General features: G+C 51.6%; 1 protein-coding gene across 22 annotated transcripts in view; it reads right to left on the bottom strand.

Annotated features, from left to right (window-relative positions):
* The window catches only part of EIF4G1 (eukaryotic translation initiation factor 4 gamma 1), a 980,016-nt gene that overhangs the window by 192,557 nt on the left and 759,789 nt on the right, over nucleotides 1-27,670 (bottom strand). For all 22 annotated transcript variants that reach the window (XM_078666154.1, XM_078666151.1, XM_078666155.1 and 19 more), the window contains one exon: nucleotides 6,325-6,421. In XM_078666154.1, the coding sequence (XP_078522280.1) occupies nucleotides 6,325-6,421 (97 nt within the window). The remainder of the gene's footprint in view (nucleotides 1-6,324; nucleotides 6,422-27,670) is intronic.

The following is a 27,670-nucleotide window of genomic DNA, read 5'->3' as shown; positions in this document are numbered from 1 at the left end:
TTACCTAGCCCAGGGGCTGCGGCTGCATAGGGTTGAAGTTGCGTCGGAAACCCTCGTTGAAGATCCAGGAGCCTGAAGAAAGAGTTGCTGGCAGGCGGCCAGTGAAGAAAGTTCGGAGTGATCCAAGCCTGGATCAGGGAAGAAGAAACCTGTAAGCAGAGGGGACCAAGTTCTGAATCACTAGCCAGTGATTTGAGTGGGCACCAGGATGGCACCGGACGAAGTCACCTCAGCCAGGTGAGTGGGCGCTGCTGGGCTCTGCAGTCTCTCGGACCAGGAGGCGTTGTCCGCGACCAGGATGGAGGTGCGAGCTGTCCCACGAAGGTTCTTGCTGTCGACGTCGCTGGACCCAGGATTGGGGCAACAAGTCTTGGCAAATGCAAGGCCCACGCGGTGGACCTAAAATGGCGTCTTGAGTGGACCAGGAGGGTCCAGGGTGCTCCTCTTTTGGAGGGGGAGCAAGGGCTAGTCTGGAGCAACCAGACCAGCAGTGTTTGTCGTCGTGGAGCGTCGTGAGGGGGCCACTAGCCAACGGGCAAGCGACCTGGACAACGCGGTTGGCAGCAAAGAGCAGAAGGGCCCCACGCAGATCTCGTGGATGCAGGGGGGCTGAACTTCGGTGCTGGAGCTGCTCAGGGTCGGGGCTTCTCTTACCCCAAAGCTCTCAGTCGAGGGTCACTCGGGAGTCGTGCTGGACAAGCGTCGTGCAGTTCTGAAGATGGCCGGTCCCTCGAGGTCTCGTCGCACCCACGGATCACAGCTGGGCTGATGATGTAGGTTGAGGTCAGAGGTGCCAGGGAAGCCGGTTCTCGTCGTGCTCGAGCAGTCTTGATCCGAAGGAGAGACTGGCAACAAACCGCGATGCTTGGTTGGTGCCTGCTGCTGCAGGGTGACTACTCCTTAGTCACAAGGGAGAATCTTGGGAAGAAGTCTTGAGTTCCTTTCGTGGAAAGTAGTTTCAGGATTCAAAGATGATCTGATTTGGAAGGGGGCCAGTTCCTACCTTTATCCTGCAAAAAGGGGCTGGCACGCGACTAAGTCCTGCCCTATGGGTGGGACTAGGAGGGGGGGGGGGTTACACCCCTCTCCTTTGGCGGGCTTTCCCCAGATCAGGGGCTGGAGTGCCCCTGGAACTGGTTCCCGCCGGCCTATGCACAGTGAGCACCGGGGTGCCACTTGCAGTCACCTTCCTCTAAAGCCCTGCCTACCTAGGATACACAAAATCCTGTCTTGGACGGTGCTGGCACCGCCCCTGGCAGGAAACCCTTTGTCCTTGCCTCCTGGGCTGGGAGGACTCCCAGCAGCAGGAGGGCAGACTTGTGTCTCGGTGGCAGCATCCATTTTGTGGAGCTAAGGCTCTGTCTGACTATAACCGGGGTTACAGGTTACATACATGTCGTGTCCCTCTAGAAGGGTGGAATGCTAACCCCGTCGCCAGAATTGGCGAGGGGTTAGTATTCCAATTTGTATGACACCTTACTCGACATGTTTTGATAAAGCGATACCAGAGTTGGCATATAACCGCGAGGATTATAATGCACTTAAGAGTATATGGTATGCGATATCATGGAAACGGCTAAGGGATGGATCCCGAAAGCCGCAGACAGGCTCAGCTCATGCCAGAGCACTATCTCACACGATTCCAGGCACTCTGCCTTCAGGATTGTCAAGGCCTGCCATAGGAGTGACTGATAGGAGATCTGTGTGCCCATTTAGGTTTAGATATAGGAATACTATATCTAACGCAAAGGGTGATTACACCACCTTGCCCCAGCTGTCGTGCAGCCAGTTGTGTCAGATTTGGATGGCCAGCCAGGGGTGGCATAATACATGCTGCAGCCCCTGGTAGGCCCTGGGTACACCTATGCCCTGGGCACCTAAGGTACACTGTACAGGGACTGACAAGGTGACTCAGTATCCAATTAGATATGTACCTAAGGTACATGGAATCCATTTTACAGAGAGAGCAGTAGACCTGGGGTCCTGAATAGCAGGGCCCCAGGTCAACTAAGTCAGAAAACCAGCAAAACACCAGGCAAAAAGTTGGGGGCAACCATAGTCAGGGATCTACCTTCCTACATCTCTTGTTTCGGATCGATAGGATCTGGCCGAAATAGTTCTTCCTAGTTGTTGTCTGCTTTCTGTGCCAATTTTTTCGGTCCCGATCGTGTTTTGATTTGGACTCTGCAGCTGTAGAAGGGGTTTTGTGCTCCTTCGGCTTTGATGTAGAGTCCGAAATCATCTTCAGATCCGAAGGTTTTTGGTGTTTCGGTTCGAAGGCCTTATGTTCTATCGGTGCCGAAGATTTCGATACCGAGGCCTTTTTGGGTGTCACGGAAATAGGGTGTGTCCCTGATTTCGGTACCGACAGTGTTTTATGGGTACCAAGATGCAGCTTGCTCGGTCCCGAGCTGCCGGAAGGCTTTTCTTTTGTATTCAGAGCCAGGCCAGGAGGTAGGGCTTCTGAAATTCTTAGTCTCGAACTAGGCCTGCCTTTAGGCGAAGCTTTGACTGGAGCCTTTTGTTTTTCAGGTGGGGCAGGGACATGGACGCTTGTACTTGTTCATTGAGCTGGAGTGACGTGGTCATCGGAGTCATCAGCTTCAGGGAGACTATCTCGAGCTCTTCCGAATCCTCTGCCTCATCGGGGTCTTCATCAAAAATGTCAAATCGGCACCGGTGCAGCCTGCTGAGCCATAACGTGTCGTCGAGCCCAGTGATCACGGATAATCTTCTTGGAGCGATAAGCACAGGCCTGGCAATCCCCTTCCTCTTGTTCTGGTGAGAGGCAAAGGTTGCACACCTTGTGGTGGTCACTGTGTGGAAATCTAGCTCCACACTGGTTGCATTTTTTAAATAGAGTCCTTTCCATTAGCCGTAGGGCCGAATGGCGCCGATAGGCCCAGCGGCCCGCGTCGACGACCGGAATAGAGGATTTCAAAGTAGGTGTGCCGTAGGGCACGTTAACGAAAACACCATAGAGTGTTGGTGGGTTGCGTGTCGAAAAGGGTTGGAAACACGGATGAACCAGAGCACAGTAGTTCATATCCAAACCTGATGGCAGAAAAAAACAGTCTATAGATGGAGTCGATGCCCATACCCACTATCGTCCAAAGGAGGAGTCACCTATCTCATGACTGCAAAGACTTCTTCCAAGACAACAAAGTGCAAACATCCAAGGCCACCACCAGAGGGCGATCTATGTACAAGTATGTATTCTGCAGCTCATATGCCTCAAACAAGTTTGTTACTTTTCTTAATTGGTCTCAGATTTCTTTGAGTTTCTCATTTATTGACTGTGTACAACAAATGCTCAACACTCACCTCTGATTAGCCTAAGCTGCTCGACCACACTAACACAAATAGGGCACTTGTGATTATTAGAATAAGACCCTCTGAAGCAATAAGGGTCATCTGGACATTTTGCATGGTGTACCCCCACATTGGTACACTACAAAGAAGGCCAGCTTCCTACAAATAGCTGCTGAGCAAATTGATCTTTACAGGGTGTTAAAACAAGAGGGGAAAAACTGACTGTTTTTTAAAGAGGGCAAAAGCATTCAGTTAAAAGTTCAGCGCTGCATAGTTTAAGAAGAACACTAGATAATGGGGAGTCCAGTAAAGTACTTACAGCAACTTTGATTAAGCTCAGTGAAAATGGAAAAGTTGAAGAAGAAAAAAAGCTAATGCCATGTGTAGCCTTTCTTTGTTCCTCAAAAGCAGAATCTGGATAGCGGAAAGATACAATTTTTTATATTTTTTATTTAAAAAAAAAAAGCCTTTGTAGTTCAAAGCATTCATCTTCGTTCCTGCTGTCACTTTTCAAGAGACAATTAGCAGATCTATAGCCGTCAAACTAATCCACTGTTCATTACAAAAAAGAAATCGATACTTTAAATACAGCCTCCCAATGAATTTTCCATACTCTAAAGACCCTCCAGCATTTCGCGATTCACGAAAAAAAATCGCGGAATCAGCTGGCAATCGCGATGGCCGCTATATTTACCAAACCGGCTGCAAAAAAAGGTCTCCCGGCAGGTAAAAAAAAAAAAAAATCAAGCATTTATTGGCTGTAAGCGCCTACGTCACCACGTGAACGACGCTGTACAACCGTGAGAGCTGCCTGCTTCCTCCATTACACTATTTCTGAAAGGCGAGCGAGAAAAGGAAAGTGTTGCTTCTCTGTGCTCCAGCTTGCAGGCTAGACTGCTGTCCTGTAATTGCTGTAAAGAATGTAAAAAAAATATGAGGATCCCGGGACGGGCGGAAGTGCAGAGAAAGAAAAGGACTCTTCACTTCTGCTCTACCGCTTCAGCAGCCCACCCCCTTTCTTTTTTCTTCCCGATTATTGCCTCAGTTTGTCTAGCATCTCATCTCTTCCTGAAAACCATCTCTGCACTCCTTCCGCCTAATTTTTCTTTACCAGATCATCAAGTTTTTTTGTTTACTGCTGAGGTATATGCATCTCAGAAGCCCGCTTTTTAAATGATTATTTCTAGCTTGGCAGGAAAAGAAAGTGTGGCGGTGTACATCTCCTGCACACAGGACACCCCGGCTCTTCACAGGAGGCCTTGATATTAAAAGTACAATCGCCAAGCAGGCCTCAGAAGCCGGCTGAGTCATTGTAGTTAAAATGTATGTACTGCACTGTATCACCGCACCCCCCCCCCCCAGCAAACACCCCGGCCAGCAGGCTGTGCCAGCCCGTTCACCTGCAAGACAAGGGTTTTCCTGAGCTGCCCCCCACCCTCTTTCCTCCAGGCCCCTCACACTTCAATTCTCGGCTGCAGGGCACAGACTTTGCAGATCAGACCCTCCTCTTTACCCCAAACTCCCCAACCTGTTCTGTCACACCTCTCACATACACTCAGCAGCTCACTCTCCCCTGCAGAGCACTTGGTTTCCTGAACAGACCCTCTCCCTTCCCCAAACTACCCCTTCAACCCGTGCTTTCACACCTCTCTACATTCCCACAGTAGGCATCGGGCAAAGTCTGAGTGGTTGTCACACGCCTCCCAGCTTTCCCACACACAGACTTTTGTATCCAAGCAGCTAGCACTCCACACACATTTGTGCACCTGTTAGTTGGATGAATTGGATAGGAATAGAGAAAAGATGTGAAAGAATGTTTGGAAGTTCACTAGTTCAAAAGGTTTGGGATGATTCAAGATGGGAGCGAAAGGTAGAGGTGGAAGCTTTAAAATAAAAATTTTTTTTTAAATAAACCATACATTCGTTTTTACAGGTATGGATACATCTAAACATATGTATACATATGTTAATACGTGTATACACACACCTATATATGCTATACATAGAATTGCATTTGTATTTATATAGCTCTTGCCATAACCCTCGTCAGGCCTAAAGCACTCTGTGTGGCTAGATGGCATTATTTATATAGCTCTTATCTCTAGAGAGGCTGGGACATGTTCTGGTTCTAACAGATTCCTGGGTGCTCATTGGAGTGCACAGTAGTAAAAGTGGTTTGGCCTATAACTAGCATACTGGGTGAGGTGTGTGAGGTTTGATGACGTGGTGGAAGTTTGGATGTGGCCTAATGGCTACATCAGTCGACCTCGAAGTTGGGGAACTGGGTTCCTGTCTTGGCAGGGATGCTCAACATCCTGTGATTTTGGGTAAACCATTGAATCTTACGGTGTCTAACAATAGAAAGGGAATGTGTCAATCTGTAACTCAACTGTTGCTCATGTAAAGCGCTCTGATACCTTCAGGTCAAGTTCGCACTATATAACCCCCCCGCCCCCCCCCCTCAAAAACCAAGGTAATATTATACGGCAAAAGTTCCCATTTCAGATGGCAGTAATTCCACTATGGGTGAGCAAGTTGGTGAGGGCTGGACTCACTGACCTCTCGCACTGCGAAGGGGAACTGTGTGACTGCACCTAGAGAGCGAAGAGAGCTGCGTGACTGAAACCAGAGAGTGAAATGTGCTGCATGACGTAAACCAGAGAGTGAAGGGAGCTGTGTGACTGAAACCAGGGAGTGGTGAAAGTGGTGCCCCACCAGGGGTGCATACATAGGTGCTAGAACATCCCAGGGAGAAATATGGCCTGCTCCCACGAGGTTAGTAGATTTGAGCTGTGCTTCTGCAACAATGCAGAAACTAAATATGCCTATTTCAAAGTGGAATACTGTGCTAAAACAGGTTTCATTTTAGGGCTGAAAAGGAATGGATTACGAGTAAAATAAAGTGCTGCAATAATGCAGCTAACTTTTCTTTTTTGTGCCGCAATATCCTGGGGGGTCTGACTCTACAATGTTTCTCCTCATGTGGACATTTTAAAATTGTAAAACACTTACCGCTGAATCACTCTACCAGGATCTCGGTCAGAAGGTGGTTGCTGAAGTGCCGAAAATCTGTTTAAAGTGCTTGTTCCAGGTCGCCCAGGCTCAGGAGCTAAGCAATAAAACAATGACTTATGAGTTGCGACACCACATTATCAACAGGCAAAGAGCTGTGAAGAGATCCATCTGTGCATGCCTTGCAAAAGTGCCACCATCCATATCTTACTTCCAGTATTAAGTGCCATCTCAGAGAACTAGTAACACCAAATCACCCAAAAATATATTGGTGCTAAAAGCCATATTAGTGAACCATGAAGAAATCCACCACAAGTACCCAAAAAAATTAAAAAGACTGCAAACCACGGCCTGAGGTCATGTGTGGATTAAGTTATTGTAATCCTGTGCCACAGGAATGAAAATGCTACTTACCAGTATGCATATGTTCATGGCATGGAGAGCTGCAGATTTGTATACTTTTGCAGAGATCGCCATCTGGTGTTGGGCTCGGAGGTTTGATCTGGATGAAGTCTTTGTAGTCACGAGGTAGGTGACTCCTACCTAGGATGATGGTGCACATGGGCATCGACTCCATCCTTCGATTGTTTTGCCATGAAGAGTTACGATTAAGTAGTAAGCAGTAGAAAGATGTCCATGTGTTATGTATCCAAGTACGATAGTACTGGAACAGATAAGAGGTATCCGGGGAGGCGGGTGGGCGTATACGAATCTGCAGCTCTACACGCCAAGAACAGATGCATACTCGTAATGAATATGCTACTTACCAGTATGCATCTGTTCTTGGCATGTAGGGCTGCTGACATTCATATCTATAGCATAGATCGCCGCCTAGTGTTGGGTCCGGATGATTGCACATTGTTGTCCTGGAAGAGTCTTCCAAGTATCACAAGATAGGTGGCTCCTCCCCTGGACTACAGTGCGCATGGGCATCGACTCCATCCCCAGATTATTTTTAGCCATTGTGGCAAAGATGGAGTGTAACAGTGTAATGGCCATGCTAAGAGTAAGTGTAAAAAAGTCTGCAGCCGCTACAGGCGCCGGGGAGGAGGGCGGGCGATATGAATGTCAGCAGCCCTACATGCCAAGAACAGATGCATACTGGTAAGTAGCATATTCAGTTCGAGGCATGTGGGCTGTTGAATTCATATCTATAGCATAGAATACATAGCAGTCCCTCCATTAACGGCGGCCGCCTGTGCCAGCCGCAGAAGTTTGAAAAAGTGTTTTAAGAACAGCCTGCCCTACAGCTGCCTGCTGCTTGGAGTGCACATCTACACAATAATGTTTAGTAAATGTGTGTGGTGTAGACCACGTGGCTGCTCTACAAATATCTTCCAATCCAGATATTACCAAGGAAAGCCATAGAGGCCCCCAACTTGCGGGTGGAGTGGGCTCTGGGAGGGACCGTCAAAGTGCGCTTAGCCTTGTGATAGCAAATTTGAATGCACTTAACGATCCACCTGGCTATACCTGCTTTGGAAATGGGGTTGCCTTTGTGCTGGGCTGAAAAGGCAACAAAGAGTTGTTGTGTTTTCCTAAAGTCTTTGGTCCTATCGATGTAGTACATCAAAGCTCGCTTGACATCAAGAGTGTGGAGCATTCTTTCGGCCACTGTTTCTGGGTTTTGAAAGAACGCGGGCAGTTCAATGGTCTGGTTGACATGAAACTGCGAAACCACTTTAGGAAGGAATTTAGGGTTAGTGCGCAGCACCACCCTGTTTGAGTGAATTTGTATGAAAGGCTCTTGTACAGTGAGCGCCTGCAGCTCACTAACACGTCGTAGAGATGTAATAGCAATGAGAAAAGCCACTTTCCACGTTAAGAACTGAATCTCACATGAATGTAGAGGCTCAAAAGGTGGGCCCATCAACCTGGTGAGGACCACATTGAGGCCATACAGGAGCTGGTGGGGTCCTGGGAGGGATGACTCGCTTCAGCCCCTCTAGGAAGGCTTTAATGGCAGGCACCCTGAAAACGGAGAGATGCTGCCTGTTTTGGAGATAAGCCGCTATGGCGGATAAGTGTATCCAAATAACATATGATGTTGGGAATGGACGCATCAAGTGGGTTGATGTGGCGTTCAGTACAGTAAATGACAAACCGCTTCCATTTCGCTGCATAGCAGGCTCTAGTGGTGGGCTTTCTCGCCTCCCGAATGATATGCATGCATTCAGGAGGCAAGTCAAGGTAGCAAAGACCTCAGGAGCCAGATCGCCAGATTGAGCTGTTGCGGATCTGGATGCTGAATGTCGCCATGGTTCTGCGTCAAAAGACTGGGTGTGAGGTGCAGCCGTTGATGCGGTACCACGGAGAGTTCTAGAAACTTGGTGTACCATGGCTGGCGTGCCCACGTTGGAGCAACCAGGATGAGTGTCATCGAGTGTTGTATTAGCTTTCTTGCCACCAGCGACATGAGAGGTGCTGGGGGAAAAGCGTACGCAAATCTGCCTGACCAGTTCATCCATATCGCATTGCCTTGCGACTGTGGGTGAGGGAACCTGGCGGCAAAAGCTTTGGCATTTGGCGTTTTCCCTTGTGGCGAACAGGTCTATCTCTGGATGACCCCACTGCTGGAAGTACAGGTGGAGTACTGATGGATGTATCTCCCACTCGTGCATTTGGTGGCTGTACCTGCTGAGCAGGTCCGCCATCTGATTGCCTGGGAGGTGTTCCGCCATGAGGAAGATGTTCCTCTGAATGGCCCACTTCCACATGCTCTGAGCCAGATGAGACAACTGTGGAGTGTGTGTACCTCCCTGCTTCTGGATGTAGTACATGGCCGTCATGTTGTCCGTCCGGATCAACACGACCTTGTGGCACAGATGTACTTTGAATGCTTTCAGTGCCATGAAGATTGCCATCAGTTCTAGGTAGTTGATGTGCATCTTCCTTTGTTGCATCGTCCATAGTCCCTGCACCGTGTAGTGGAGTACATGAGCTCCCCATCCCTGGAGAGACGCGTCCGTCGTTAAGATAATCTGTGGCACAGGCTCCTGGAACGGTCGGCCCTTGCAAAGGTTGTGTGGATTCCACCAATGCAGAGAGTTGTATGCCCGACCGGTCACCAACACTAGGTCTTTTAACTGCCCATGAGCCTGAGTCCACTGATGCGCCAAGCATTCCTGGAGCGGACGCATATGTAACCTCGCGTGCGGGACTATGAAAATGCAGGAGGCCATCATGCCTATCAACTGCATGAACCCTCTTGCAGGAAGCGAGTGTTGCGGTCTGAACTGTTGGATAAGCGCTTGGATGTTGTTGATCCGCGCTGAAGTTGGCTGAGCCGTGGCTGCCAGAGTATTGATTGTCGCACCCAGATATTGCCGCACATGGGCCGGCTGAAGGTGCGACTTTGGATAGTTTAGTGAGAAGCCCAGACCGTGAAGAAGGTGAATGGTGTGGGACATGTCGGCGGCGCACTGCTGGGCCGACTTTGCCTGAACCAGCCAGTCGTCCAGATAAGGGTAGACATGTACGTTTTGTCTCCTGAGGTGCGCCGCCACTGTCGCCAGACATTTGGTAAACACTCTGGGGGCCGTGGTCACTCCGAATGAATATGCTACTTACCAGTATGCATCTGTTCTTGGCATGTAGGGCTGCTAACATTCATATCTTAGCATTAGATCGCCGCCTAGTGTTGGGCTCGGATGATTGCACATTGTTGTCCTGGAAGAGTCTTCGAAGTATCCTGAGATAGGTGGCTCCTCCCCTGGACTACAGTGCGCATGGGCATCGGCTCCATCCCCAGATTGTTTTTCGCCATTGTGGCAGAAGATGGAGTGAAAAGTGTAAAGGATGTCCATGCTAATGAATAAATACAATAGTATATCTGCAGCTGCGACAGGCACCGGGGAGGAGGGCGGGCGATATGAATGTTAGCAGCCCTACATGCCAAGAACAGATGCATACTGGTAAGTAGCATATTCAGTTCGAGGCATGTGGGCTGCTAAATTCATATCTTAGCATAGAATACATAGCAGTCCCTCCATCAGCGGCGGTTGCCCGTGCCAGCTGCAGAAACCTGAAAAAGTGTTTTGAGAACAGCCTGTCCTACAGCAGCTTGCTGCTTGGAATGCACATCAACACAGTAGTGTTTTGTAAAGGTGTGTGGTGTAACCCACGTGGCTGCTCTGCAAATATCCTCTAAAGGAATGTTCCCTAGGAAAGCCATGGATGCCCCCAGTTTGCATGTGGAGTGCGCTCTGGGGGGTATTGTTAAAGTGCGCTTGGCTTTTTGATAACATATCTGGATGCATTTAACAATCCATCTGGCTATCCCTGCTTTGGAAATCGGGTTGCCTTTGTGTTGTGGTGCGAAGGCAACAAAGAGTTGTTTTGTCTTTCTAAAGGGTTGTGGTCTGTCTATGTAGTACATCAACGCCCTCCGTACATCTAAGGTATGGAGCATTCTTTCCGCCACCGTTTGCGGGTTTTGAAAGAATGCTGGTAAGTCAATAGTTTGGTTTAGATGAAACTGTGACACCACCTTCGGAAGGAATTTGGGGTTAGTGCGTAGCACTACCCTATTTGGATGGATTTGAATGAATGGCTCTTGGATTGTGAGCGCCTGCAGCTCACTGACACGCCTCAGAGACGTAATAGCTACAAGGAAAGCTACTTTCCACGTAAGGAACTGGAGTTCACACGAGTGCAGTGGCTCAAATGGCGGTCCCATCAGTCTGGTGAGAACGACATTGAGGTTCCACACCGGAGCTGGCGGTGTTCTTGGGGGAATGACTCGTTTCAGACCTTCAAGGAAGGCTTTAATGGCAGGCACTCTGAAGACAGAGAGGTGCTGCCTGTTCTGGAGATAAGCCGCTATGGCGGATAGATGTATCCGAATGGAAGTGTACGCTAGATTGCACTTGTAAAGATGCAACAGATAGCAGATGATGTTGGGAATAGATGCATCTAGCGGGTTGATGTCATTGGTTGTACAGTAAACGACAAAACGCTTCCACTTTGCAGCATAGCATGCTCTAGTAGTTGGTTTCCTCGCCTCCTTGATGATGTGCATGCACTCCGGAGGTAGGTTAAGGTATCCAAACTCTAGGACTTCAGGAGCCAGATCGCCAGGTTGAGCTGTTGTGGATCTGGATGCTGAATGTCTCCATGGTTCTGCGTCAAAAGACTGGGCGTGAGGCGCAGTCTTTGATGCGGCACCACTGAGAGTTCGAGGAACGTGGTGTACCAAGCCTGGCGTGCCCACGTCGGAGCAACCAGGATGAGAGTCATCTCGTGCTGCCTTAGCTTTCTTGCGACCAGCGGTATTAGAGGGGCTGGCGGAAAAGCGTACGCAAATTTGCCTGACCAGTTCATCCATATCGCATTCCCCTGCGACTGTGGGTGAGGGAACCTGGCGGCAAAGAGTTGGCATTTTGCGTTCTCCTTTGTGGCAAACAGGTCTATCTCCGGATGACCCCACTGCTGGAAGTACGGGTGGAGAACAGATGGGTGTATCTCCCACTCGTGCATTTGATGGCTGTATCTGCTGAGCAGATCCGCCATCTGATTGTCCTTTCCTGGGAGGTGTTCTGCCATGAGGAAAATGTTCCTCTGAATGGCCCACTTCCACATGCTCTGAGCCAGATGAGACAGCTGTGGCGAGTGGGTGCCTCCCTGCTTTTGAATGTAGTACATCGCGGTCATGTTGTCCGTCCGGACTAGCACGACTTTGTTGCACAGATGTACAATGAAGGACTTGAGCGCCATGAAGATTGCCATCAGTTCCAGATAGTTGATGTGCATCTTTTGTTGCTGCGTCGTCCATAGTCCCTGCACTGTGTAAGTGAGCACATGAGCTCCCCATCCCTGGAGAGATGCGTCCGTTGTCAGGACAATCTGCGGCACGGGCTCTTGGAACAGTCGGCCCTTGCAAAGGTTGTGTGGAGTCCACCAATGCAGAGAGTCGAATGCCCGACTGGTAACCAACACTAGGTCTGTCAATTGCCCACGAGCCTGTGTCCACTGATTCGCTAAGCACTCCTGGAGCGGGCGCATATGTAGCCGTGCGTGAGGGACTATGAAGGTGCAGGAGGCCATCATGCCTATCAACTGCATGAACACTCTCGCTGGAAGCGAGTGTTGTGGCCTGAACTTTTGGATCAGAGCCTGCATGCTGTCTATCCTGACTTGGTTTGGCTGAGCCATGGCCGTCAGGGTGTTGATCGTAGCACCTAGGAACTGCCGGACATGTGCCGGCTGAAGATGCGATTTTGGGTAGTTCAGGGAGAAACCCAGATCGTGAAGAAGGTGAATTGTAGTCGACATGTCTGCGGCGCACTGTTGCTCTGACTTGGCTTGCACGAGCCAGTCGTCTAGGTAGGGGTAGACATGGATGTTCTGCCTCCTGAGGTGCGCCGCCACTGTCGCTAGACACTTGGTGAACACCCTCGGGGCTGTTGTGACTCCGAAGGGTAGGACTTTGAACTGGTAGTGCCTGCCTTGAATAGTGAACCTGAGGTATTTCCTGTGTGACGGGTGTAGTGGAATGTGGAAATAAGCATCCTTGAGATCTAAGGTTGCTAAGAAGTCTCCCTGGTTTAGCAAGGGAAGAATCTGCTGCAGTGTAAGCATGTGGAAATGTTCTGATAGTATGTATAGGTTGAGGGGACGTAGATCTAGAATGGGCCTGAGAGATCCGTCCTTCTTTGGAATAAGGAAGTACAGGGAATACACCCCTGTGCCTTCCTCCTCCACCGGCACGAGCTCGATTGCTCCCTTTTGCAGCATCACCACTACTTCCTGCTGCAATAAGAGCAAGTGCTCTGCGGACATAGGCCGTTGCCTTGGCGGGATGTTGGGTGGAGTGGACTTCAACTCTAGGCAATAACCATACTGGACTAGTTGTCGCACCCACCTGTCTGTGGTGATGTTTCTCCAGACGGGCAGGAACTGCTGCAGTCTCCCCCCGACAGGTGTTAGGTGGTCGGGGGGCAGTGACCGAGAGTCACTGTTTGCTTGGAGTAGAGGTGCGGGAGCTGTTGTTTCCTCTGCCGCGACCTCTGTTGCTGTTATTCCTGTAACCTCCCTTGTTCTGTTTAGTGAACGAGGATTGTGCCCCACCTTTTGAGAACTGGGATTGTTGACCCATTTGTCCTCTGGTGACTCCACGTGCACCTGAGCGACGAAAATTGCTGCCACGAAACTGTTGTGACTGTAGGGCCCCCATAGACTTAGCAGTTTCTGTGTCTTTCTTTATTTTCTCTAGGGTGGTGTCAACATCCGGACCAAACAGACTATCAGGATTGACTGGCTGATTAAGAATTGTTGTCTGAATATCCGGTTTAAACCCTGAGATGCGGAGCCACGCTTGTCGTCTCAGCATAACGCTAGTGTTGATAGCTCTAGCAGCTGTGTCCGCAGCGTCAAGTGCACACTTGATGGCTGCGTTTGAGATTAGCTTTCCTTCCTCAATAAGCAGTTTGGTGCCCTCTTGGAACTGTGGAGGCAGGTGTTGTACAATCTGTTCTAGGGTGTCATAGTGCGCCCTATCGTAACGCGCCAAGAGTGCCTGTGTATTGGCGATGCGCCAAAAATTTGATGCCTGTGCAGCTACTCTTTTGCCCCCTGCCTCTAGCACTTTGGATTCCTTATCCGGGGGAGGAGCTTCACCCGTAGTCTGGGAGTTGGCACGTTTCCTGGCATTGGCGACCACAAGAGAGTCCAGTGGCAATTGTCCCCGAATGTATGCGGGGTCTCCAGGAGCAGGTCTGTACTTTTTTTCAATGCGAGGGTTGACCACTCTCGCCCTCGTAGGCTCCTTAAATATGTCCCCAGCATGCTTGAGGACTCCTTTAAGCATAGGCAGTGTCTTTACTGTCCTTTCAGAGACTGAAAAAGTGTCGAAAAGGAAGTCTTCCTCAACAGGGTCGGCATGCATGTCCACATCATGATTGGCTGCCGCCCTTTCGAGCAGTGCATGAAAACCTGCTGAATCCTCAGTCGGGGATGCCCGTGCATTAAAAGGCTGCGGGTCCTGCCCCGCACCTTGGGTGTTCTGGTCACCAGTGTCATCATATGAATCCGGTTGCACATCAGGTTCATTGATTGGGAAATTGTACTGCTCGTCTTCATCATACCCCTCACCCGCAGAGTGTTCTGGGGAGGGAGTAGGGCTCCGTCTCGGAGGAGGCTGGATTGGTTCCGTGAGGCCTGAGGCGTCAAGGGGCACCCTCTTCTTCTTTAGTGGGATGACATAGGGGTCCACTGGCTCTGAAGTGATTTTCCTCTTATAGAGGGTCAGTTTGCCTGTGTCAGCGTCGATGAAATGCTCCGAATCGTCCTCGGATTCGAGTACCTGACGTGGAAGTGGGCCAGTCGGTGAAGAAATCACCTGTTTCGGTGCCGATTTGGTTGAAAATGCTTTGGGCGCCTCCTTCGGCGGCAAAATAAAGAGAAGTTTCCCAGACGGCTTCTCTGGAGTGTCTTTGCGCGTCTGCGTTGATGGTATCGGAGCCGACGGGGCAAAGGCCTTCTCCCTGATTCTTTTCAGTGATTCGGCTATTGGGGACGGCACACTCACAGTTTGTGTCGGCGCTGACGAGGACGGTCTGATTTTCCCCTCGGATCCGACGTCCTTGTGGGCCTTGTGCGCTTTGGGCGCGGATCCTGTCTTTACCGCCTCCGATTCCTGCGTTCGGGGCACAGACTTCTTTCCGTGTGCCTGCGTAGCCTCCTTGGAGCCGACTTTGGCGGGTTTTGACGGCGTCGTAGCCGCTGACCCGTGCCGACCATCTTTTTTGGAGGACCCCTCCTCTGGCGTCGGTTTCGATTTCGCAGCAGCGGAATCGACGGACTTCTTCGACTTCTGCGGACCGGAGGTCGACGGAGTCGATGGGGTAGCGGGCACCGTCGCTTTCACCGGAACGGTAGCCATCTTAGGGACACTCGAGTCCTTAACTTTCGGTTTCGTTTTCGGGTCGGCCATTTTAGGTGTTGTCGATCCCGATGGTTTCGGTTTCGGTTTCGAAACAGTCTGCCCAGCAAGTAAGTCCGTGGCCGGGCCCGAAGGCGGGGCTGTGGCTTGCGGCAACGGGTCTTGGGTAAGGCCGACAGGCGATCCCGTGTCCCGGTCGGTATCCTCGTAACCTTCGGGGCAGAGCTCGTTGCCTGAGCTGTCTGCCGCGGCCCCATAAATCTCATCGTCGTTGTAGGAGAGTAGGGTCTGCAATCCTATGATCACCCAGATTTTTGCTTTTTGCTGCACTGGTTTACGACTTTCCCTGGCTGTGGGCCTGCTAATCAGACCCACAGCCTAGCTGTTCTCTCTATCCAAATTGTACCCAGGTACTGAATTGGCACTGGGCCCTCTCCAAGTCCCTGTACCCAGGGCTGAGGTGCACCCAGAAGTCTCCCAGGGGCTGAAGCATGTATTATGCCACCCCTGGGGCCCCACGCCGATCGTGGAGATGCTGGGGGGCTGCTCTTCGGTGCTGGAGCTGCTCAGGGTGGGGGCTTCTCGGACCCCAAAGCACTCACCAGGAAATTACTCGGTGGGCTTGCTGTGCAGAAGTCGTGCAGTCTTGGCGATGGCCGGTCCCTCGAGGTCTCGTCGCACCCACGGTTCTCAGCTGTGCTGTAGAGGTGGGTAGAGGTCAGAGGTGCCAGGGAAGCCGGGTCTCGTCGAGCTGGGCAGTCGGATTCCGGAGGAAGGACTTGCAGCAGACCGCAGTGTTCTTAGATGGTGCCTGCGGATGCAGGGTGACTACTCCTTAGTCACAAGGGAGAAATCTTAGGAAGAAGTCTTGAGTTCCTTTCGCAGAAAGTAGTTTCAGGATTCAAAGATGATCTGATTTGGAAGGGGGCCAGTCTCTCTTTATCCTGTAAAAAGGGGCTGGCACGCGACTAAGTCCTGCCCTATGGGTGGGACTAGGAGGGGGGTGGTTACACCCACTTCCTTGGCGGGCTTTTCCCCAGCACAGGGTCTGGAGTGACCCTGGAACTGGTTCCAGCCAGCCTATGCACAGTGAGCACCGGGGTGCCACGTGCAGTCACCTTCCTCTAAAGCCCTGCCTACCTACAATACACAAAACCCTGTCTGGGACGGTGCTGGCACCGCCCCTGGCAGGAAACCCTTTGTCCTTATCTCCTGCTCTGGGAGGACTCCCAGCAGCAGGAGGGCAGACTTGTGTCTCGGTGGCAGCATCCATTTTGTGGATGCTAAGGCTCTGTCTGACTTTTAACCGGGTTATAGGTTACAGGCATGTCGTGTCCCTCTAGAAGGGTGGAATGCTAACCCCGTCGCCAGAATTGGCGAGGGGTTAGTATTCCAATTCATATGACACCTTACTCGACATGTTTTGATAAAGCGATACCAGAGTTGGCACATAACCGCGAGGATTATAATGCACTTAAGAGTATATGGTATGCGATATCATGGAAACGGCTAAGGGATAGATCCCGAAAGCCGCAGACAGGCTCAGCTCATGCCAGAGCACCATCTCACACGATTCCACGCACTCTGCCTTCAGGATTGTTAAGGCCTGCCATAGGAGTGACTGATAGGAGATCTGTGTGTCCATTTTAGGGTTAGATATAGTATGCCTATATCTAACCCTAAAATGGACACACATCGCATACCATATACTCTTAAGTGCATTATAATCCTCGCGGTTATGTGCCAACTCTGGTATCGCTTTATCAAAACATGTCGAGTAAGGTGTCATATGAATTGGAATACTAACCCCTCGCCAATTCTGGCGACGGGGTTAGCATTCCACCCTTCTAGAGGGACACGACATGCCTGTAACCTATAACCCGGTTAAAAGTCAGACAGAGCCTTAGCATCCACAAAATGGATGCTGCCACCGAGACACAAGTCTGCCCTCCTGCTGCTGGGAGTCCTCCCAGAGCAGGAGATAAGGACAAAGGGTTTCCTGCCAGGGGCGGTGCCAGCACCGTCCCAGACAGGGTTTTGTGTATTGTAGGTAGGCAGGGCTTTAGAGGAAGGTGACTGCACGTGGCACCCCGGTGCTCACTGTGCATAGGCTGGCTGGAACCAGTTCCAGGGTCACTCCAGACCCTGTGCTGGGGAAAAGCCCGCCAAGGAAGTGGGTGTAAGGAAGTGGGTGTAACCACCCCCCTCCTAGTCCCACCCATAGGGCAGGACTTAGTCGCGTGCCAGCCCCTTTTTACAGGATAAAGAGAGAGACTGGCCCCCTTCCAAATCAGATCATCTTTGAATCCTGAAACTACTTTCTGCGAAAGGAACTCAAGACTTCTTCCTAAGATTTCTCCCTTGTGACTAAGGAGTAGTCACCCTGCATCCGCAGGCACCATCTAAGAACACTGCGGTCTGCTGCAAGTCCTTCCTCCGGAATCCGACTGCCCAGCTCGACGAGACCCGGCTTCCCTGGCACCTCTGACCTCTACCCACCTCTACAGCACAGCTGAGAACCGTGGGTGCGACGAGACCTCGAGGGACCGGCCATCGCCAAGACTGCACGACTTCTGCACAGCAAGCCCACCGAGTAATTTCCTGGTGAGTGCTTTGGGGTCCGAGAAGCCCCCACCCTGAGCAGCTCCAGCACCGAAGAGCAGCCTGCCCAGCATCTCCACGATCGGCGTGGGGCCCTTCTGCCTTCTGCTGCTCACCGCGTTGTTTGGCTACTAGCCCGTTGGCTTGTGGCCTTCCTGACGACGCCCAACGACATTTCTGCTGCTGGTCTGGTTGCTCCAGACTGGCCCTTGCTCCCTCCCAGAAGAGGAGCACCCTGGACCCTCCTGGTCCACTCAAGACGCCATTTTGAGTCCACCGCGTGGGCTTGAATTAGCCAAGGCTTGTTGCCCAATCCTGGGTAACTTCGACGCCAACGACTTCATCCTTCGTGGGACAGCTCGCACCTCCATCCTGGTCGCCGACAACGCCTCCTGGTCCGAGAGACTGCAGAGCCCAGCAGCGCCCACTCACCTGACTGCGGTGACTTCGCCCGGTGCCATCCTGGTGCCCACTTAATCACTGGCTAGTGATTCAAGAACTTGGTCCCCTCTGCTTTCAGGTTTTCTTCTTCCTTGATCCAGGCTTGGATCCATCGAACTTTCCTTCACTGGTCGCCTGCCAGCAACTTCTTCCTTCAAGGCTCCTGGTCCGGCAACGAGATTCCCGACGTCTTTTCAGACCTATGCAGCTGCAGCCCCTGGGCTAGGTAACTTCGGCACTTCGGTGTCCCAGCATAGCCTCACTATCCTAGGGTCAGGATCCACTGTCGTTTTCTTCCTACCAGGTCGGGTTCGCCCGTGAACACTAACTTTGCCTTTACTAGCCTCCATAGACTTTGTCCCGCATCCCGCGTGAGAGTGCACACTCTGAACCCGAGTCCCCTGGGCCTCCTAGTAGTAATCTAACGATTCCCTAGTCCAGCCCTAGCGATTCCAAAGCCTATTAGAACTGTTACTTACCTGCTAGTAATTCGCATTCCACTTTTAGTGTATATGGTTTTTCGTGCCCCTCGGGCATTTGTGTAACGTGCTAACTTAAAAGTATTTTCGTAAGAGTTTTGTTGTGTGCCTAGCACCCTGTCCTCATAAAGAGTACAGGGTTGTTGTGATTCTAATAAATACACTGTTTATTTTCATAACACTTGTGTGGTGTCCTTTCACTGGGTGTTCAAGGGTTAATGTGATGGTAAAACAGCTGGCTTAACACGCCCTCTAGAGTCTTAGCCTTAGACTGCTCGTATCCATGCTACTAGGATAGCTGGTCTATAAGGTTGACTTACAACCAATCATCAATAAGGGTTGTTTGGACTGATATATAGTGATCACTAGAATAGTGAACACTGCACATCAGGCCAACTTCTCACAGTCGTCTCCTACCTCGTCGACGTATTCAAGGCCTTGACCCGCGACTCCGTCGTCGTCTCCCGGATCCGCCTCGACCTCCGTCTCGGGTGGGGAGATTTGGAGATGATGACCCTGGTCCTCTTCGTCTTGGTCGCCGAAGATGTTTTCCGGATCCGGGGCCGCTTGTTTAGCTTCCATGCGCATCGCGCGCCGAAGCTTGAGAGTCTTCTTTGAGCGGAACTGTGCACACAACTTGCACTTGCCGTCGTCGTGGTCAGGCGAAAGGCATTTGTTACACACGGGGTGTAGATCGATGTGTGGGTACTTGGACCCACAGAGCGGGCAGTACTTAAACGGGCTCCGCTCCATGTCCGAAAAGGCTTGCAGTCGTGTCGCGATGAGAAGGCCTCAAAGTTCCGAGAGCGAAGAAAACTCTGCTAATTCCGGCTCCAAGAGACGGAAGACTCGAGACCGTGCGCAGACAATACCGACGCAAGAAAATCGAGGCCTTTCGGCCGCTAAAAGTTAGTTTTTCTTGGTTCCGACAGTAAGACGTCGAGACCACATCCGAACCCAATGGCGGAAAAAAACAATCTGGGGATGGAGCCGATGCCCATGCGCACTGTAGTCCAGGGGAGGAGCCACCTATCTCAGGATACTTCCAAGACTCTTCCAGGACAACAATGTGCAATCATCCGAGCCCAACACTAGGCGGCGATCTAATGCTAAGATATGAATTTAGCAGCCCACATGCCTCGAACAGGAAGGACCTTGAATTGATAATGCCGATTTTGAATGGTGAATCGGAGGTATTTTTTGTATGATGGATGGAGTGGAATGTGGAAGTAAGCATCCTTGAGGTCCAAGGTTGCGAGGAAGTCCCCCTGAGTGAGTAACGGAAGAACCTGCTGCAGCGTTAGCATGTGGAAGTGTTCTGAGAGAATGTATTGGTTTAGGGGCCAGAGGTCCAGAATAGGCCTGAGGGACCCGTCCTTCGGGATTAAGTACAGGGAGTACACACCTGTGCCTTCTTCCTCCACTGGCACGAGCTCTATAGCGCCCTTTTGCAGCATGACAAGAACTTCCTGCTGCAATAAGTGCAAATGCTCTGTGGACATAGGACGGTGTTTTGGTGGTATGTTGGGTGGAGTGGATGTGAGCTCCAAACAATAACCGAACTGGATAAGTTTCCTGACCCACCTGTCTGTGGTGATGGATTTCCAGACTGGCAGGAACTGCTGGAGTCTCCCCCCGACAGGTGTGGAATGGTCGGGGCAGTGACAGGGCGTCACTGTTTGTTGGAGGCGGAGGAACGGGAGTTGTTGTTGCCCCTGCCTCTGCCCTTGGTGTTGTTGCCTCGATAACCTCCTCTACTTTGCTTGGGGTAAGAGGATTGCGCCCCACCTTTATTGAATTGTGTTTGCTGGGACATCTGGCCTCTGGAAACACCCCAATTGCCTGAGCGACAAAAAGTGCTCCCCCTAAACTGTTGGGACTGAAGAGCTCCCATGGACTTTGCAGTCTCAGTATCCTTTATTTTTTCCAAGGTGGTATCCACCTCAGGACCAAATAATCTGTCAGGGTTTACCGGCTGGTTGAGGATGGTAGTTTGGATCTCAGGCTTAAACCCAGAGATTCTGAGCCATGCCTGACGTCTTAACATCACACTGGTGTTAATTGCCCTGGCTGCAGTGTCTGCAACGTCTAGTGCACACTTAATTGAAGCGCTGGAGATGAGCTTCCCTTCCTGGATAAGCATCTCCGCAGCCTCCTTATATTGGTCTGGGAGATGTAGCAACAGGGTCTCTAGTGTGTCGTAGTGTGCCCTGTCGTACCGAGCCAAGAGTGCCTGCGTGTTAGAGATACGCCAGATATTGGCCGCCTGAGCTGCAACTCTTTCCCGATGCCTCCAGCACTTTGGATTCTTTGTCCGGGGGAGGAGCTTCACCAGTGGTCTGCGAATTCGCCCTTTTGCGGGCATTAGAAACTACCAGGGAGTCCAATGGCAACTGGCCCTTGATGTAGGTTGGATCGCCAGGTGCCGGTCGGTATTTTTTTTCAATTCTAGGGTTAACAATCCGTGACCGTGTGTGTTCCTTGAAGATGTTCGCAGCATGTTTCAGGACCCCTTTTAGCATTGGGAGAGTTTTCACAGTCTTTTCAGCTGTTGAAAAAGTGTCAAAGAGGAAGTCCACCTCCACAGGGTCAGCATGCAGTTCAACGTCGTGGTTCTTTGCCGCCCTCTCGATCAAGGCATTGAATGCCGCAGAATCCTCAGTGGGAGAGGTCTTGACATTGTATACTTCAGGATCAAGGGCGGGTTGCTGATCCCCTTGGTCTCCTGCGTCCACCCATGAGTCCTGTTGTTCATCAGGATCTGTGTGGGCCGGGAAGTTGTATTCCTCGTCCTGATCCCCAGCATCCTCGGCAGCAGAATAAGTCGGTGAGGGTGTGGCAACTCTTTGAGTCCCAGGAGCCAGTGGTTCGACCAAGACCGGTGAATCCGAAGCAGGCTTTTTGCGCTTTAGAGGAATGGTGTATGACTCTAAAGGCGTCGTCGCAGTAATTTTCCGTTTGTAAAGCGTAAGCTTCCCGGTGTCGGCATCGATGAAACGCTCCGACTGATCCTCCACCAATGGTGGTCGATGCTTCAAGCCCCCAGCCGGGAGAGTAGGCTTCGACCCCGCAGCAAGTTGCAAGTTCGCTTCGGGCACCGACCGTGGCGCGAAGGCCTTCGGCGGCAACGTGAAGAGGATTCGCGTCGATGACTTGGAGGTGGGGACCGACTGCTTCGGTGCGGAAGGTGCCTTGGGGTCTTCCGCCGAAGCCTTGTCCCTGATACGTTTCAGGGAGTCCGAGACCTGCTTCGTGAAGGAAGCGGACGGCTTCGTCGACACGACAGACAATCTTGGTCCACCAACGTGGGAAGACTCTAGCGTCGATGACTTGGGCTGTTCTGGCCGAGGCTTTATCGTGTCGGCGGACTGGGTAACCGTTTTTGGGGCCCCAGTCTCCGGCTCGACTCCCTTGCTGGTCTTCGGCTCGACGCCCTTCTTGGACTTCGGCTCGACGCCTTTGCCTGGCTCCGGCTCGACGCCCGTCCTGGACTTCGGCTCGACGCCCTTGCTCGACTGTGGCTCGACGCCCCTCTTGGACTTCTGCTCGACGCCCTTGGTCAGCTTTGGCTGGACGCTCTTCCCCGATTTCGCCGGGTCGACAGCTTTCTTCGGCCTGGGTTGTCCAGACACCTCGGAAGACTAGGGTGTCGACGGGGGAGCAGACGATTTCGGTTTCGATGGCGGTTGAACCACTTTTGGTAGTGTTGACACCGAAGGTGTCACTTTCGGTTTCGTTTTGGACAAGGGCGGCTCCGCCGGAGTGTCCGTAGCCGGGCCAGGGTCGTGGATCCTAGTAGAAGGTCTTGGGTAAGGCCGATTGGCGATCCCTCGACCTGAGCCTTTGTAAGTGTTCGAACGGGGCATAGCTCTTCCTCTGAGCTATCTTCCATGGCCCCATAGGCCTCATCGTCGTCTCCTACCTCATCGACGACTTCTTCTACGTGTAGGCCTTCGACATCCACTTGATAGTCGTAGTCTATTTCCTCCGCTGGAGGTGAAATCTGCAGCTGAACTTCGTGTTTGTCTGCTTCCTCGCTGTCGAAGATGTCCACCGGTGCCGGGGCCGACTGCCGGGCCTCCATGTGCGCCACGCGCCGAAGCCGAATCGTCTTATTCGAACGAAACCGTGAACATGCCATATAGTTGGCTTCATCGTGGTCCGGCAACAGGCACTTGTTGCACACCGGGTGGACGTCGATGTGTGGGTACTTCGACCCGCACACGGGACACTTCTTGAACGGGCTCCGTTCCATGTCGCGTTGTCGAGGGTCTTGCTGCGTCGACTGGGCCTCGAGCACCAAAGAGTCACGCGACTCCCTGGATGTCCAACTCGGGAAGCGAGTCTGAACAGAACCGGGCACCGAACGCAAACAATACCGACAATACGAAAAAGGCCTTTTGGCCTCGAAAAAGTTTGTCGATTCCGAACTGGAGAGAACAAAATTACATCCGAACCAAATGGCGGAAAAAAACAATCTGGGGATGAAGTCGATGCCCATGCGCACTGTAGTCCAGGGGAAGAGCCACCTATCTCGTGATACTTCGAAGACTCTTCCAGGACAACAATGTGCAATCATCCGGACCCAACACTAGGCGGCGATCTATGCTATAGATATGAATTCAGCAGCCCACATGCCACGAACATAGCAGTTTCAATTCAAGGTATGTGAGAAGTTGGCCTGATGTGCAGTGCTCACTATTCTAGTGATCACTATATATCAGTCCAAACAACCCTTATTGATGATTGGTTGTAAGTCAACCTTATAGACCAGCTATCCTAGTAGCATGGATACGAGCAGTCTAAGGCTAAGACTCTAGAGGGCGTGTTAAGCCAGCTGTTTTACCATCACATTACCCCTTGAACACCCAGTGAAAGGACACCACACAAGTGTTATGAAAATAAATAAACAGTGTATTTATTAGAATCACAACAGCCCTGTACTCCTTATGAGGCCAGGGTGCTATGCACACAACAAAACTCTTACGAAAATACTTAAGTTAGCACAGTATATACAAATGCCCGAGGGGCACGAAAAACCATATACTCTGAAAGTGGAATGCGAAATTACTAGCAGGTAAGTACAGTACTAATAGGCTTTGGAATCGCTAGGACTTGACTATAGAATCGTTAGATTACTTCTAGGAGGCCCAGGGGACTCGGGTGCAGAGTGTGCACTCTCACGCGGGATGCGGGACAAAGTCTATGATAGCTAGTAAAGTTAAAGTTAGTGTGTACGGGCGAACCCGACCTGGTAGGAAGAAAACGACAGTGGATCCTGACCCTTGGATAGTGAGGCTATGCTGGGGCACCGAAATGCCGAAGTTACCTAGCCCAGGGGCTGCAGCTGCATAGGTCTCAAAAGACGTCGGGAATCCTCGTAGACGAACCAGGAGCCTGGAAGAAGGATGCTGGCAGGCGACCAGTGAAGAGAGTTCGAGTTGATCCAAGCCTGGATCTTGAAGATGGATGACACCTGAAAGCAGAGGGGACCAAGTTCGTGACTACTAGCCAGTAGTCAGGTGGCACCAGGAGGGCACCGGATGGTAGTCACCTCGACTAGGTGAGTGGGCGACGCTGTGCTCTGCAGATCTCACGGACCAGGAGGCGTTGTCGGCGACCAGGATGGAGAGGCGAGCTGTCCCACGATGGATGAAGCTGTCGGCGTCGAAGTACCCAGGATTGGGCAACAAAGCCTTGGCTAATTCAAGCCCACGCGGTGGACTCAAAATGGCGTCTTGAGTGGACCAGGAGGGTCCGGGGTGCTCCTCTTCTGGAAGGGAGCAAGAGCCAGTCTGGAGCAACCAGACCAGCAGCAGTGATGTCGTCGGGCGTCGTTCAGAAGGCCACAAGCCAGCGGGCTAGTAGCCAAACAACGCGGTGAGCAGCAAAAAGCAGAAGGGCCCCACGCCGATCGTGGAGATGCTGGGGGGCTGCTCTTCGGTGCTGGAGCTGCTCAGGGTAGGGGCTTCTCGGACCCCAAAGCACTCGCCAGTAGATTACTCGGCGGGCTTGCTGTGAAGAAGTCGTGCAGTCTTGGCAATAGTCGGTCCCTTGAGGTCTCGTCGCACTCACGGTTCTCAGCTTGGCTGTAGAGGTGAGTAGAGGTCGGAGGTGCCAGGGAAGCCGGGTCTTGTCGAGCTGGGCAGTCGGATTCCGGAGGAAGGACTTGCAGCAGACCGCAGTGTTCTTAAGGTGGTGCCTGCGGATGCAGGGTGACTACTCCTTAGTCACAAGGGATAATCTTGAAGAAGAAATCTTGATGTCCTTTCGTAGAAAGTCGTGTCTTGATTCCAAAGATGATCTAATTTGGAAGGGGGCCAGTTCCTACCTTTATCTGGGAAAAGGGGGCTGGCACGCGACTAAGTCCTGCCCTATGGGTGGGACCAGGAGGGGGGTGGTTACACCCCTCTCCTTTGGCGGGCTTTCCCCAGGCCAGGGGCTGGAGTGCCCCTGGAACTGGTTTCAGCCGGCCTATGCACAGTGAGCACCGGGGTGCCACTTGCAGTCACCTTCCTCTGTAGCCCTGCCTACCTGGAATACACAAAACCCTGTCTGGGACGGTGCTGGCACCGCCCCTGGCAGGAAACCCTTTGTCCTTGTCTCCTGCTCTGGGAGGACTCCCAGCAGCAGGAGGGCAGACTTGTGTCTCGGTGTCTCGGTGGCAGCATCCATTTTGTGGAGCTGAGGCTCTGTTTGACTTTAACCGGGGTTATAGGTTACATACATATCGTGTCCCTCTAGAAGGGTGGAATGCTAACCCCGTCGCCAGAATTGGCGAGGGGTTAGTATTCCAATTCGTATGACACCTTACTCGACATGTTTTGATAAAGCGATACCAGAGTTGGCATATAACCGCGAGGATTATAATGCACTTAAGAGTATATGGTATGAGATATCATGGAAACGGCTAAGGGATGGATCCCGAAAGCCGCAGACAGGCTCAGCTCATGCCAGAGCACTATCTCACACGATTCCAAGCACTCTGCCTTCAGGATTGTTAAGGCCTGCCATAGGAGTGACTGATAGGAGATCTGTGTGTCCATTTTTAGGGTTAGATATAGGTATACTATATCTAAAGCAAAGGGTGATTACACCACCTTGCCCCAGCTGTCAAGCAGCCAGTTGTGTCAGATTTGGATGGCCAGCCAGGGGTGGCATAATACATGCTGCAGCCCCTGGTAGGCCCTGGGTACACCTATGCCCTGGGTACCTAAGGTACACTGTACAGGGACTGATAAGGTGACTCAGTATCCAATTAGATATGTACCTAAGGTACATGGAATCCATTTTACAGAGAGAGCAGTAGGCCTGGGGTCCTGAATAGCAGGGCCCCAGGTCAACTAAGTCAGAAAACCAGCAAAACACCAGGCAAAAAGTTGGGGGCAACCATAGTCAGGGATCTATCTTCCTACAAGGTATATGAGCTGCAGATTGTATACTTTTGCATAGACTGTACAGCAGTTACCTCCTTAGCAGTGGCTACCTGTATCTGTTGCAGTGGTTTGAAAAAGTTTTATTACAGCCTGGCCCACACTGGTTTGTTGCCTATGGGAGAAAATCAGGTTATTGGAAAATCAGTCATCAACACGAACTCCACAGCACCATGATGGCTGCACTGAAGACTGAGTTTGGTATCAAACTTCTAAGCACATTAAACCCACACTGATGGCAGTGTGGGATTTAATGCACAATGCACTGCAGAGGGCAACTTCTAGAGTTGAACCCTGAAACTAACCCACAACCTGTGTCCTGACTGAGAGGCTGCCACCCAGCCGACATGTTGCTGGACCCCTGGGTAGAGAGCCACCGCTCTTGTGGGTCTGCAACAATGCACATCCTGGGATGCTGGACCCCTGGGTAGAGAGCCACCGCTCTTGTGGGCCTGCAATAATGCACATCCTGGGACAAGGTGGCAAACCCCAGGATGGGCAGAGGAAGCTTCAAAGGCATGCCGCCTTTTTTGAGCATCCCCAGGCCAATTGCTGTACTCATTAACTGGCCCTCACTGGTTCGGACCCCCACTCAGGCGGGAAACCCTCAGTGAGGAAAGGGGGTGTGCCAGCCTCTGCCAACCCCACCCCTCAGGTGTGAGAGGCGGGGGGAAACAACTCCGGGCTCCGGCCATCTTGAGGATGGGGAGCCCTGCCCCCCTCCCAGAGGAGAGGAACAGGATAGGGGGGGGTACTCACCCCAGGCAGAGACCCATTGCCCCTGCCCTTACCCTACCTACAGGATAGGGTGTGTACTCACCCCAGGCAGAGACCCATTGCCCCTGCCCTTACCCTACCTACAACACCCCTAAAGAATATGCTACTTACCAGTATGCATCTGTTCTTGGCATGTAGGGCTGCTGACGTTCATATCTGTGCATAGATCGCCGCCTAGTGTTGGGTCCGGATGATTGCACTTTGTTATCTTGGAAGAGTCTTCGAAGTATCACGAGATAGGTGACACCTCCCCTAGACTATAGTGCGCATGGGCATCTTCTCCATCCTCAGATTATTTTTCGGCATTGTGGCAGAGATGGAGATAGGAAAGTAAGAGATGGCCATGCCAAAGATAATGCTGCAGCTGCGACCGGCACCGGGGAGGAGGGCGGGCGATATGAATGTCAGCAGCCCTACATGCCAAGAACAGATGCATACTGGTAAGTAGCATATTCCGTTCGAGGCATGTGGGCTGCTGAATTCATATCTGTGCATAAACTGTATAGCAGTATCTCCTCTAGCAGTGGTTACCTGTGCCAGCTGCAGCAGTTTGAAAGAGTTTTGAGGACAGCCTGACCTACAGCAGCTTGCTGCTTTGCTTGCACGTCTACACAGTAGTGGTTTGTGAAATTGTGTATAGTGGTCCATGTGGCTGCTCTACATATGTCCTCAAGAGGGATATTTCCTAGGAAAGCCATGGATGCCCCCATTTGTCTTGTAGAGTGTGCTGTTGG

The sequence above is a fragment of the Lissotriton helveticus genome, chromosome 11, assembly GCF_964261635.1.
Source record: "Lissotriton helveticus chromosome 11, aLisHel1.1, whole genome shotgun sequence".
Taxonomy (NCBI): Eukaryota; Metazoa; Chordata; class Amphibia; order Caudata; family Salamandridae; genus Lissotriton; species Lissotriton helveticus.
This window is presented reverse-complemented; position numbering and strand designations above follow the sequence as displayed.